Source organism: Toxorhynchites rutilus, chromosome 3 (genome assembly GCF_029784135.1).
Source record: "Toxorhynchites rutilus septentrionalis strain SRP chromosome 3, ASM2978413v1, whole genome shotgun sequence".
Lineage (NCBI taxonomy): Eukaryota > Metazoa > Arthropoda > Insecta > Diptera > Culicidae > Toxorhynchites > Toxorhynchites rutilus.
Window position 1 is genome coordinate 189,356,090 of NC_073746.1, and position 15,145 is coordinate 189,371,234.

The 15,145-nt window shown below is 41.3% G+C and overlaps 1 protein-coding gene across 1 annotated transcript; it reads left to right on the forward strand.

Moving 5' to 3' along the window:
* The first annotated feature begins 10,451 nt into the window (after nt 1-10,451).
* Nucleotides 10,452-14,157, forward strand: LOC129773745 (uncharacterized protein K02A2.6-like). Its single transcript, XM_055777391.1, has 4 exons — nt 10,452-11,214; nt 11,270-12,538; nt 12,652-13,354; nt 13,425-14,157. The coding sequence occupies exons 1-4, from the start codon at nt 10,452-10,454 to the stop codon at nt 14,155-14,157; spliced, it is 3,468 nt and encodes a 1,155-aa protein (XP_055633366.1).
* The last annotated feature ends 988 nt before the right edge of the window (nt 14,158-15,145 follow it).

Consider the following 15,145-nt stretch of genomic DNA (forward strand, 5'->3'; position numbering starts at 1 on the left):
AAAATTGTATATGGTAATAGTTGTGTTAAAAATGACATGAAATATGAAGCGATTTATTTCAATTTTCATAAATAAAAACCAAGGTGTGTTCCCGCTAGAGAACGGGTTGTTTGGTTTAAACTGTCTGTTTTGTTGTGTTCATTTTCACCCAAGGAAACTTTATACGACGAGAAAGATTGTGGAAGTGAAGAATATTATATATTAGAAAAAGTGATTTTCCACATGCTTTACATATAGTATTAGGTGTTGTTAGTCCAATTAAAATTCACATTGGGTTGAAAAAACACTCAGAAAATAGAATTTTTTTAAAGAAAATTACCTTTCCATTTCAAATATGTTTTCTATATTAAAGTAACTTTTTTTACCGATGAGAAAAATTATCATTGTGTTCGGTATTGGTAATTATCTTATATTACATTGGTGAGTTTTTGACGTAGGACTACGTCTAACCGGAAGATATAGGGAGTGAAATGGAAATCTAGGCACTGAACAAGTAGGAAAAAATGCAAGATTTGGAACGTTTATAACTCGAGCATTTCTCAATAGATCGCAAAGGTTTCTGCATCAATTGATAGGAAATATATCTACGCATCTATCATAACGAATAACATTTCATTTTTCTTGAGATAAATAATTGAATAATTGTGAAATATCAAGCATTGTCCAAATGCACTATGTGCCCATTTTTGATTGGTCCATTTTGTGCTCCTCAAATCGTACCGACCAAAACGGGCAACCAGAGCAGCAGCGAAATAGAATGAAGCACGATTAGAAAGGAAAAAGAAAAAAAAAGAACGAAAAAACATTGGTCGCAGTCTCACACATGCGTAATTCTCGAGCCAGCCAGTCAGCTTAAAAATCCCCGCTCCGCTGCCGTAACGATCATTCTCATTCAAACCGTACACCACATCAGTTCGCATCACAACACATCAACAAACCAAACCAAGCAGCCAAATCTGGACATGGCAAAGGAGGAAAAATTAAGGGAAAGGCAAAACCCGCTCGAATCGTGTCGGTCTGGAGTTCCCCGCAAGGGTAGCTAGGCCGAGCGCATTAGTACCAGTGCACCAGTCCACCAAGCCGGCGTTATATAGTTTCGGCCGCCGAAGTGATCGAGTTAGCTGCCAAAGCTGCTCGCGCCGAAAACAAAACCCGCATTCGGAACAGAACACATTCGGTTCGGTGGACATCAAGTCAACAGGCAGTTGCAGCGAGTGGTGAGTGGCAAACGCAATCGCAAAACGGCAGCTGGTAGCAGAAGAAAATAGTTTGTTCTTTATACAATCTGCTTTGGTGGCAAGTCCAGAACAAGGCGGCATCGAGGGCGTTCGAAATGGTTTTTTTCAAAACCACGAGTACAAAGTTTTCTAAATTGGAACCATTCCATAAAACAAGGCGCTTATCAGGGCCATTAAACCTTTCAAAAAAGAGTTTACGAAATATAGTTCAATGCTTTCTAAAATAATATCCAAAATAATAATAAAAAACAATTTGATTTTTTCATAATTTGTTTGCCAGGATCTGCTGAGTATGTGAATTTGGCAGTTGTTCTGAGCTTATTGATAGTTGGGGACTTTCCTGATTATTCAATTTACACCAATTCTTAAATTGTTTCCAGATTGAAAGTACAGTAATTTACAATTAGTTCGACATTTAGCTAATTGGACGGACATGTAATGCGACATAATTAGTTGGACATTTTTGTAAACATAGAGATCCAAATTATGACCCCACATTGAAAGTCGACACTGTACCACTGTCATCGCAAATGTTCAATTACAGGTTAAAATCGTTTCCAATGCGACACTGAGTGGTGCTTCGGCACGTCGCATTGAATGTAATTTACTGTACAACATGTCACAAAGCTGGATGGGAAGAAATTTTCCAACTGTGAAAGCTGTGGCGAGTGACAACAAATCGCTAAACAGGAAGGTTTAGCCGAACAAGATGGGGATATCGAGTGATAACAAAACAATAAACTCTTTAGAATGAAGATAATTTTGTGATCCTGAAAAGGACCCTTTTTAGCCTGCATGTGAATCCAACGAGCGAACAAATCATAATGAATGTATTTTTTTGCCATCGCTGCCTTTTAACGCTCATTCGTTCGTCTCGTTGGACTCGTCCCTTTGGCTGAGTCTGCCGATTGGTCTCTATCCTGTGAGCGTGTACCGCTAGAGTATAAAGCGCGCGGATCCAAAAAAAATATCTCATTTTCTTTCAAACCGTAAACCAGTGTGGTTGTACGGCATCGTTTAGCATCGCATCGCATCACATCATAAAAAGAAAACAAGCAGCAACGTGGACGTGTTGACGTAACAAAGGAGGACAAGTTAAGGGAAAGGCAAAGTCTCACTCGAACCGTGCATGTTTCCAGTTCCCTGTTGGTCGCATTCATTGATTGCTCCGCAAGGGTAACTAGGCCGAACGGATTGGTGGCGGAGCACCAGTATACCTAACAGCGGTTATAGAGTTCCGACCGTCGGAGTGCTCGAGTTGGCTTGCAAAGCTGCTCACGACAATCAGAAAACACGCATCAAGAACAGAGCAGCTTCGGTTCGGCGCTCGTCAAGGCAACAACTAGTTTCAGCGAGTGGCAAACGCAATCGCAAAACGGCAGCAGGTAGAAGAAAGAAAAAGTTTGTTTATACAGACCGCTTTGGTGGCAAAACCAGCCACCGTAAAACACGGCGCTTTACAGGGCCATTAAACCATTCAAAAAAGAGTTATTAAAAGTTTTTCACAATACCAATGCATTCTAAAGTGACATAATATGACATATAATATAAACTGTTTTGTTTTGTTTATGCTTGTTCTTGAACTGGTTGGGGTTTTCACGTAGGACTACGTCTAACCGGAAGATATAGGGGGTGAAATGGAAATCTAGGCACTGAACAAGTAGGAAAAAATGCAAGATTTGGAACGCTTATAACTCGAGCATTTCTCAATAGATCGCAAAGGTTTTTGCATCAATTGATAGGAAATATATCTACGCATCTATCATAACGAATAACATTTCATTTTTCTTGAGATAAATAATTGAATAATTGTGAAATATCAAGCATTGTCCAAATACACTATGTGCCCATTTTTGATTGGTCCATTTTGTGCTCCTCAAATCGTACCGACCAAAACGGGCAACCAGAGCAGCAGCGAAATAGAATGAAGCACGATTGGAAAGGAAAAAGAAAAAAATGAGGGAAACATTGGTCGCAGTCTCACACATGCGTAATTCTCGAGCCAGCCAGTCAGCTTAAAAATCCCCTCTCCGCTGCCGTAACGATCATTCTCATCCGAACCGTACACCACATCGTTTCGCATCACCTCACATCAACAAACCAACACAAGCAGCCATGGTTGGATATGGCAAAGGAGGAAAAGTGAAGGGAAAGGCAAAATCCCGCTCGAACCGTGGTGGTCTGCAATTTCCCGTAGGTGTATCCGCCAATTGCACCGGAAAAGGTAGCTAGGTCGAGCGCGTTAGTACCTGTGTACCAGTCCACCTAGCCGGCGTTATATAGTTTCGGCCGCCGGAGTGATCGAGTTGGCTGGCAAAGCTGCTCGCGACGATAAGAAAACCTGCATTCGGAACATAACACATTCGGTTCGGCGGACATCAAGACAACAGGCAGTTGCAGCGAATGGCGAGTGGCAAACGCAATCGCAAAACGGCATCAGGTAGCAGAAGAAAAAAGTTTGTTCTTTATACAAACTGCTTTGGTGGCAAATCCAGAACAAGGCGGCATCGAGGGCGTTCGAAATGGTTTTTTTTCAAAACCACGAGTACTAAGTTTTCTAAATTGGAACCATTCCATAAAACAAGGCGCTTTTCAGGGCCATTAAACCTTCCAAAAAAGAGTTTAGGAAATAAAGTTCAATGCTTTCTAAAACATTATCCAAAATAATAATAAAACACAAATTGATGCTTTCATAATTTGTTTGCCAGGATTTGATGAGTATGTGAATTTGGCAGTTGTTCTGAGCTTATTGATAGTTGGGGACTTTCCTGATTATTCAATTTTCACCAATTCTTAAATTGTTTCCAGATTGAAAGTACAGTAATCTACAATTAGTTCGACATTTAGCTTATTGGACGGACATGTAATGTGACTTATTTAGTTGGACATTTTTGTAAACATAGAGATCCAAATTATGATCCCACATTAAAAGTCGACACTGTACCACTGTCATCGACAATGTTCAATTACAGGTTAAAATTACCTCCAATCCGACACTGAGTAGTGGTAATGCGACGTGTCATTGAATGTAATATACTGTAAAATATGTCACAAGCTGGATGGGAAGAAATTTTCCAACTGTGAAAGCTGTGGCGAGTGACAACAAATCGCTAAACAGGAAGGTTTAGCCGAACAAGATGGGGATATCGAGTGATAACAAAACAATAAACTCTTTAGACTTTTTGTGATCCTGAAAAGGACCCTTTTTAGTCTGTATGTGAATCCAACGAGCGAACAAATCGTAATGAATGTATTTTTTTGCCATCGCTCCCTTTTAACGCTCATTCGTTCGTCTCGTTGGACCCGTCCCTTTGGCTGAGTCTGCCGATTGGTCTCTATCCTGTGAGTGTGTACCGCTAGAGTATAAAACACGCGGACCCCAAAAAAATATCTTATTTTCTTTTAAACCGTAAACCCGTGTGGTTGTACGGCATCGGCATCGTGTACTCAACAAAGGAGGAAAATAGAAGGGAAAGGCAAAATCTCGCTCGAACCGTGGTGGTCTGCAATTTCCCGTAGGTGTATCCGCCAATTGCACCGGAAAAGGTAGCTAGGTCGAGCGCGTTAGTACCTGTGTACCAGTCCACCTAGCCGGCGTTATATAGTTTCGGCCGCCGGAGTGATCGAGTTAGCTGGCAAAGCTGCTCGCGACGATAAGAAAACCTGCATTCGGAACATAACACATTCGGTTCGGCGGACATCAAGACAACAGGCAGTTGCAGCGAATGGCGAGTGGCAAACGCAATCGCAAAACGGCATCAGGTAGCAGAAGAAAAAAGTTTGTTCTTTATACAAACTGCTTTGGTGGCAAATCCAGAACAAGGCGGCATCGAGGGCGTTCGAAATGGTTTTTTTCAAAACCACGAGTACTAAGTTTTCTAAGATGGAACCATTCCATAAAACAAGGCGCTTTTCAGGGCCATTAAACCTTCCAAAAAAGAGTTTAGGAAATAAAGTTCAATGCTTTCTAAAACATTATCCAAGATAAAAATAAAACACAAATTGATGTTTTCATAATTTGTTTGCAGGGATTTGATGAGTATGTGAATTTGGCAGTTGTTCTGAGCTTATTGATAGTTGGGGACTTTCCTGATTATTCAATTTTCACCAATTCTTAAATTGTTTCCAGATTGAAAGTACAGTAATCTACAATTAGTTCGACATTTAGCTTATTGGACGGACATGTAATGTGACTTATTTAGTTGGACATTTTTGTAAACATAGAGATCCAAATTATGATCCCACATTGAAAGTCGACACTGTACCACTGTCAACGCAAATGTTCAATTACAGGTTAAAATTACCTCCAATCCGGCACTGAGTGGTGGTAATGCGACGTGCCATTGAATGTAATTTACTGTAAAATATGTCACAAGCTGGATGGGAAGAAATTTTCCAACTGTGAAAGCTGTGGCGAGTGACAACAAATCGCTAAACAGGAAGGTTTAGCCGAACAAGATGGGAATATCGAGTGATAACAAAAACACAACACCAAAGGTTCTTTTCAGAACCATTAACATATTCATAAAGAGTAAACAGTAAACTAATCCATTTTTCAGGTAGATAGGTAGGTATTCACGTAGGTGAAGAAAATAAAACAATATATTTAAAATATATATTTAACAAAAGCTGTCCCCTTTGCATAGTCCTACGTCACTCCGGTTATGTCCCCGACATTACCCACCCGTCTTTTTTTTTTCTTTATTTCATCTATACATAACACAGGAGGCATCTCGTCTAGGATCACAGAGGTTTTCATCATATCTCGTTCCACTTCGGTATCTTTTATCTGATACGCACTATCCAACGACTATTCACCATCCTTCTGTCATCATCACTTGGTAAACACCGGTGGAGTGAACCAACAATACCCAACAACCAAACAAAACGGCCCTATTCAGGGTCACCGAATCATTATCAAAGAGTTTAACGATGCAATTCTTCAAAAATATCCAAAATCAACAGATAGCCTAACGGAATCCTACGTCAAATATGCGGTAGTGTCTCGGACACAACCCTCCTGTGACTTTTTTTTATCACGAATTCGATCAATGTAATAGGAAAAGTACATAATGATTGTAAATAGAAATATTTTCTTGATATTATCGAAAATATTACTTTTATTAAATTGATTATGCTGCGGTGCGAGAGAATCATGTTTCATATTATAAACATGTGGTTTTGTGTATTTATTTAATAAATTGGTTATTAACAGAATGGCCAAAACAGTTTTGAATAAATATAGATCAATAATAAATAAAAAAAAATTGAATGTGTCGACAATGAAATAATTGCCATCTCCAAGAAATTCATATGACAAATATGATGATGATAATGCGCTTAACGTGTAGAACGATATAGACGGGGAGTAATGTAGGAGATAGGATTGGTGTTATGAAAACATTACATAGATATTGTGGTACCTGAGTGTGGGCCTAACATTCATACGCTACTATCGTCAGTGTTCCTAGTATGCCTGTACCGAGATGTCATTATTAGTTGGAATTTCATTAGAGATCGGATGTTGTTCTGGAGTGTTGAATAAAAATACATATAATTAAATAATAAAATGGCGTTATTTATTGGAAATATCACAGTGGCGACGAGGAGTAACAACAGGTAATAAATATTCGTACTATTATGATTTTCTTCGGGTTCTACAATAACTCGGAAAGATGAAAATGAGTAAGGTTATGTGACACAAGATTTTTTTTTCTTTGTGTAGCAGCGTAAAAAAAAGAGAAAACTTTGCTATTGCGAGGAAATCCCGCAGAGGCGGACGATGAAATCTGCAAAGGCAGATTGAGAAAACCGCAGAGGCGGACAAATAAACCGCAAAGGCGGATGCTGAAATCTGCAAAGGCAGGTTGAGGAAACCGCAGAGGCGGACAAAAAAAACCGCAGAGGCGGACAAAAAAAACAGAAAACCGCAGAGGCGGACAAAAAAAACAAAACCGCAGAGGCGGACAAAAAAAACAAAACCGCAGAGGCGGACACGTTACTTTAGAGCATGTATAGACGGAAAGTCTATAAAGAAAGACAAAGGTCATCTGTAACTTCCAAAGGGAAAATTTAAGCAAGTTTAACTGTGCTGGTATGTAAAATACACTCAGAATCTGAATGTATAATTTCATGGACGTATATTTATTTTAGGACAAAACTTTTGATGATGGAGAAGTGGGATATTCCCTTTGTTCCTTCTTCGTATATTCCCAACCGTGTTTGTTTTCCTGACTACATCAATTCCTCTGTACATTTTGATCTGTTCATGAAGGAGAAAATCCATGGAATTCCAGATTATCTTCTATCGGGGATCGTTCCTACGATCTTTAATGCAAAGTATGGGCGTATCAATTGCGATAATATGTACTTTACTGATGGGTCCTCTATGAATGAGTCCACAGGATTTGGAGTGTTCAACGTATTTTTTAGCACCTCACACAGTCTTCAGTATCCTTGCTCAGTGTATATTGCTGAATTGGCAGCAATACACTGGGCTGGACAGCGTCGCCTCACGACCTGTTGAACACTATTACATTGTAACGGATAAAGGGTGTGTCACATCAAATTGCATCACGGAAAAAACGCTGTAGAAATTTAATTTTTAGGAATTATATCTTCAGCTTTCGCTTATAATCAGATAAGAGTGTATAGATCACGTTGGCCATGCTTCACTGTAAATTTTTCGTAAATTTGGAAAAATGTCGTCGAACGAAAAAGAGCGTCGTGAATTAATCCTGTGCACTCATTTCGAGAATCCGGAGTTGTCACATCGGGACATCGGTAAGATGCTGGAAATCGTCCAATCCACGGTCAGCAGAGTACTAAAACGATACTTCGAGAACCTAACCATCGATCGGCAGGTGAAAAACGGCAAAAATGGATGCTCCGTCAGTGATAAAGATCACAAGCGCGTAGTTAAGCAGTTTAGACGTGATCCGAGAAGTTCGGTTCGGGATGTCGCCAATAAGCTGAATTTGTCAAGTTCATTCGTCCAGCGGACCAAGCAGCGGAAGGGCCTGCGTTCATACAAGGTTCAGAAGGCTTCTAACCGCGACGAAAAGCAAAACATGGTGGGGAAGACGCGAGCCCGGAATCTGTACACCGAAATGCTGACGAAGCCGCATTGCCTGGTAATGGACGACGAAACCTACGTCAAAGCGGACTTTCGTCAGCTGCCGGGCCTGTTGTTCTTCTCCGCAGAGGACAAATTCAGCGTTCCGGAGGAGATTCGCAAGCAGAAACTATCCAAGTTTGCCAAAAAGTACATGGTGTGGCAAGCGATCTGCTCTTGCGGAAAGCGGAGCGCCCCCTTCGTGATGACCGGCACGGTAAACGGGCAGGTTTACCTTAAGGAGTGCCTACAGAAGCGCTCACTACCACTATTGAAGCAGCACGAGGGCCCGACCATCTTCTGGCCGGATCTCGCTTCGTGCCACTATTCAAAGGACGTGTTGGAGTGGTACGAAGCCAACGGGGTCACCTTCGTGCCAAAGGAAATGAACCCGCCCAACGCGCCGGAGCTTCTCCCAACAGAGAAATATTGGGCGATTATGGAGCAGGCCCTCCGGAAGAACCCAAAAGTTGTCAAATCGGAGGCGGACTACAAGAGAAAATAGATTTCTGTTCAAAAAAAACTACAACCTGACGTTGTACAGAACCTTATGGACGGGGTAAAGAGGAAGGTGCGAGCATACGGGCTTGGGCTCGAAGTATGAATAAAAAGAAAATGCCAAAAGTTGTTTAATAGTGTTTATTTTACTGTCTAAAATTTTCAAAAGGATCGGTCTACTGGGCGAATTTCTACAGCGTTTTTTCCGTGATGCAATTTGATGTGACACACCCTTTAGTCTTAGCTCTGTCGAAGCTATCTGTTCAGTGAGGCCGGAAAAGCACTCGCCGTATTTCCTTGAGAGAATACGAGAAGTTTTGAGGCTTTATCCAGACGCTGTTATGTCATTACCTTTGTCTGGGTCCCTTCTCATTGCTCAATTCCGGGTAATGAGAGGGCTGACTCATTAGCAAAGGTAGGTGCGATTGAAGGCGATATTTATCAGCGTCAAATCGCCTTCAATGAATTTTATTCTTTAGTCCGTAAAAATATCATCGCTAATTGGCAACGCAAATGGAACGAAGATGAATTGGGCCGGTGGCTCCACTCAATTATCCCTAAGGTTAGCTTCAAACCATGGTTCAAAAGTCTGGACTTGAGTCGAGACTTTATTCGCACCTTCTCCCGACTCATGTCCAACCACTGTTCGTTAGACGCGCTACTCTTTCGTATTAATCTTGCCGACAGCAATCTTTGTGTTTGTGGCCACGGTTACCACGACATCGAGCACGTTGTTTGGTCGTGCGAGTTGGATCTTGTCGCCAGATCGAATTTAGAAAACTCCCTCAGGGCTAGAGGAAGACAGCCCAATGTGCCGGTGAGAGATGTGTTGACTCGGTTAGACCTTGATTACATGTCCCAAATCTATATTTTCCTTAAAGCTATCGATGTTCGTGTGTGATTATCCTTATATCCTTATATCTTTATATCCTTTGCGTGCAATTGGTTCCCTTTCTACAAACAGTAGAATAAGTTGAAATGTAAATACACAATAGATATACGAATAGATTTAAGAATTGAGTGTGTGAGATTATCATTATTGTAACAATGTCCTTATATCCCATCCTTTTCCTGAACAAATATGTCACCCTACTAAACTCGAGTAGACCGCGAGTAATCGGTTTTCTACCTTACTTACCTTAGATTTAGAAAATGTTTATGTATAGTAATAAAAATATAATTAAGAATTCGGCTCCTTTAAACTTATGAAACTGAGCCTGTAAAAATAAACGAATTTAATAAAAAAAATAAAAAAGTGGGATATTCCCCAATTTAAGTTGAAATCGTTTCCCCAAAATTTAGTCCAGAACGAATGGGTCAAGCATAAAAGAAATATTGACTACATAATCGCGACGACAAGAGAAACTGATCGCACACGGATTAAGAACATCTTTTTGGCCAAAGCTGGACTAGAATTGCAAGAAATCTTTACTTCTATTCCTGGAGCAGATGTACAGGAAGACCCCGATAAATCAATCGATCCATTCGCAGTGGCAATAAACAAGCTAGACGAGTATTTTTCGCCGAAACAGCATGAAACTTTTGAACGAAACATGTTTTAGACACTGAAACCAGAAACAGAGGAAACACTAGGAAAGTTTATGCTTCGATGTCAAGACCAAGCTGCGAAGTGCAACTTTGGTAGTAATGCAGAAGAGAGTCGGGCTATCAGCGTGGTTGACAAGGTGATTCTATACGCTCCGAGCGATCTCAAGGAACAGCTGCTGCAAAAAGATGTTTTGAAACTGGACGACGTTACCAAAATTGTCAGCTCGTATGAATCGGTGAAAAAGCAAGCGAAATCGTTTAGTCTTCCAGGAACAAGTTTTTCTAGTGATACCGATTGCATACCGTTATCCAGCGTGAATAAGATTAAACACATGACGAATAGAGGGTGCACACGATGCGGTCGAAGCGGCCACTTCGCAAATGACTCTGCTTGCCCGGCAAGATTGAAGGAATGTATAAAATGTAAGCGAATCGGACATTTTGCCGCGCAATGCCGATCTCTACCTGCACTGAAGCATAAACAGTTTCCAAAGCAAGAGTCAAAATGGCAAAGTAAACGATTCAAGTCACACCAAGTGAACGAGATAGGAACATCAGATGACAATGAAAGTAAAAACTTTCTGTTCAGTATCAGCGATGGAGGCGAGCTAATTAGAATCAAGCTGGGTGGAGTAGTACTGCAGGTGCTCGTGGACTCTGGGTGCAAGAAAAACATAGTGGATGAACAATCTTGGAACTACATCAAAGCGAATGGGGCAAAGATATGGAACCAAACAAAGAACTGTGACGAGGTATTTCTACCATATGGTGAAAATGCGAAGCCGTTGACACTTTTGGGGAATATTCGACACAACTGTATCCATAAATTACATTGGCAAGATCCATGAAACCATAGCTACATTTTATGTAGCCAAAGGTGGTCAACAGTGCTTATTAGGCCGAGTCACTGCCACTGACTTGGGCGTCCTTTTTATCGGTTTACCGAGTACTCATGGAGTTAACGCAATAAAAACCACGGGAGTTCAGCCATTTCCCAAAATTAAGGGTATCCAGGTTAAAGTATCGATCGATGACTTTGTACAACCAGTATGCCAACCACCAAGGCGGCCTCCCATCGCCTTCATGACGAAAATTGAAGATAAATTGAATTCGCTGTTGGCTAGTGATATCATAGAGCGCGTTGAAGGTAGCAGTCCGTGGGTATCTCCATTGGTAACAGTGGTTAAAGATAACGGGGATCTTCGATTATGCGTTGACATGCGCAGAGCAAATATGGCCATTGTGCGGGAACGACACATAATGCCAACAATTGATAATTTCCTACCAAGATTCACATCTGCAAAGTGGTTTAGCCGGCTTGATGTGAAAGAAGCGTTTCATCAAGTGGAGCTTGAAAACGGAAGTCGTTACATAACAACTTTTATAACCCACATGGGACTTTTTCGATATAAGCGTCTGATGTACGGTATAGCTTGTGCATCAGAACTATTTCAAAGAATCCTTGAACAAATTTTGAGTCCTTTTAGCAAAAATGTGGTTAATTTTATAGACGATATTCTGATATTTGCTAGCACAGAACAGGAACACGATAGAGTACTCGACGCAGTGTTGTCAACGCTGAACAGATATGGAATGCTGTTAAATCAGGGTAAATGCGTGTTCAAAGTTTCGGAATTAGAATTCTTAGGACATGTTATATCTCCTGACGGAATCTGCCCTTCGAACAGTAAGGTTGAATGTCTTCAAAAGTTTCGTGCTCCCAGCACCTCGGAAGAAGTTCGGAGCTTCCTGGGGTTAGTGACATACATTGGTCGGTTCCTACCGAATTTGGCGACAATAACTGCTCCACTTCGTGAACTGACTCATTCTGGAGTCAAATTTATTTGGGGTGAAAAACAACAAACATCTTTCGAAAAGCTTAAGGAGCTGATAGGCAATGTGCAACACTTGCGATTCTTCGACAACACTTTGCGGACCAGGGTTATCGCTGATGCTTCGCCGGTGGCGCTCGGAGCTGTTCTTTTACAGTACAAAGGACCTACCGATGATGATCCACGACCAATTGCCTACGCCAGTAAAAGTCTCACAACGACAGAGAAACGTTATTGTCAGACTGAAAAAGAAGCTCTCGCGCTGGTCAGGGCAGTGGAGCGTTTTCCGTATATCTTTTGGGGCGAAAGTTTGAATTGGAAACCGATCACAAACCATTAGAAGCAATTTTCAAACCGACGTCCAGGCCATGCTCGCGGATTGAACGATGGGTGCTTAGGCTCCAGTCGTTTTCATTTGTAGTTAAATATCGTAAAGGCATCAATAATGTGGCGGATCCGTTTTCAAGATTGGTCGAGGAACAACCGCCAAAAGAGTTTGACGCTGAAAGCAAGTTTATGGTGCTAGCAGTTCTGGAATCAGCGGCGATCGATGTTCAGTTGCTTGAGGAGATGTCTAGCGCTGACGCTACTTTGGGAGCCGTTAAGCAATGCCTACGTACCGGAAACTGGGATATACAGCTAGTTAAGCCTTTCACTCCTTTCAAGAACGAATTAGGATTCATCGGAGATCTAGTAGTCAGAGGAAATAAATTAGTTGTACCAGATTGTTTAAGACAACGCATGCTAGATTTGGCTCATGAGGGCCACCCAGGTGAATCAGTGATGAAACGACGCCTGCGTGACCGTGTTTGGTGGCCTGGAATGGACCGGGATGCAGAGAAACAGGTTAAAGCATGTGACGGATGCAGACTAGTGAGTTTGCCTAATAAACCAGAACCATTGAGCCGTCGTGAGATGCCTTCAAAGCCATGGATTGAGGTAGCCGTAGATTTTCTCGGCTCATTACCTTGTGGAACCTATTTACTTGTGATTATCGATTACTACAGCCGTTACAAGGAGGTGGAGACGATGGCCAAAATAACTGCGAAAGAAACCGTCGAAAGACTTGACCGAATATTTAGTCGACTCGGTTATCCACAAACAATCACTTTAGATAACGCGAAGCAATTTGTTGGATTAGAATGAATTAGATGAATTAGATGAGTACACCAAAATTAAAGGAATTACCCTCAGACACTCAACTCCATATTGGCCACAAGAAAATGGATTGGTTGAGCGTCAAAATCGCTCCCTATTGAAACGCCTTCAGATCAGTCATGCTCTCAGCAGGGATTGGCGGCGGGATCTCCGTGAATATTTGCTGATGTATTACACCACGCCGCATTCGATCACGGGAAAAACTCCGACGGAACTGTTATATGGTAGAACCATTAGATCCAAAATACCCACGCTGGATGACATCGAGACAATGCCCATCAGCAGTGAAGCTCGTGACAGGGATCTGGTTTTGAAGGATATAGGAAAACAATCAGAAGACATGCGACGCCATGCTAGGAAATATTCACTCGCAACAGGCGATACTGTGCTTATGCAGAACCTTTTGCCTGGTAATAAGTTACCAACGACGTTCAATCCAAAGGAGTACGTTGTGATGCATCGCTCTGGACCGCGTGTTACCATTGAAGATCCAGCGACTGGCAAGTCGTACGATCGCAATATTGCTCATCTGAAAAAGGTGTCTGAGAATGCGGAAGGATTAACGGAAACGAATCCAACATCTGAGGAAGTCAACGAGAATCACAATGATCCATTACCCGAGTTTTTGCCAGAATCTTCCAATTCAGATGGTGAATTCAATGGGTTTAACATCGGGTTGAATCAATATGATGAGTCTAATTCACTTCCTAAAAAACGACAGCGACGTGCTACGAAGAAGCCTTCTAGATTTGCAGATTACGTACCGTAATATACATTTATGAAAAAAGGGGAGATGTGGTACCTGAGTGTGGGCCTGACATTCATACGCTACTATCGTCAGTGTTCCTAGATGCGGGCCTGTACCGAGATGTCATTATTAGTTGGAATGTCATTAGAGATCGGATGTTGTTCTGGAGTGTTGAATAAAAATACATTTAATTAAATAATAAAACGGCGTTATTTATTCGAAGTATCACAGATATAATAAAATTCATCCGATGTAGCAACAAAATAATAATAATTAATAACGAGTGCTTTATGGGGGTCTCCGTAGCCACATTGGTTGCGCGTTCGCTTAGTAAGCGATCGATCGTGAGTTCAAAACTCAGGGCCCTCATTGACCATCTTTGTGTTGTTACAGAATAGCTACGTCCACGCAACAATCATCAGCGATGGAGATCGATCCACGGTCGAAATAAGATCGATTCATCCACACAACTGCTCTGCTCTACAAGACACATCGGGCTGCTGTTCTATAAATAACTCAACAATGATCAATTAACTGTCTCCGCTGTCCGGTGGTCTAACTGGATAATGGAAGAACAGAAAGAATACTCTTACGCCTAAATGGCTACTGTGTGAATGTACCATATGTAATGGTATAGAAGGAATACTGGCGAATAACAACTGTGTAATGTGCTAATTATAGATATGATAACCATGTGACATGTACACGATTAAAATTCGGCTCTGTTACAGCTAAAATGCTAATGAGCCTTAAATAAATAAATGGGATATAAAAAAAAGAGTGCTTCATCTGTTCAGGAGCTTAGAATTATTTGTTGATCTGCTCTGAGAGATCGGAGTAACCTAAAACTCTGTTATAGCGAATATGAATTTGAGGGTGTACAATGCTGCTAAATAAAAACGGAGACGTTAATGAGATTGCGAATCGGGAGTGTCAACCGAACGCACTCTCCTCTCTTCTGTATGACATACATGAGGTACAGCGAAAAAAAAAATCGAGAGGTACACGA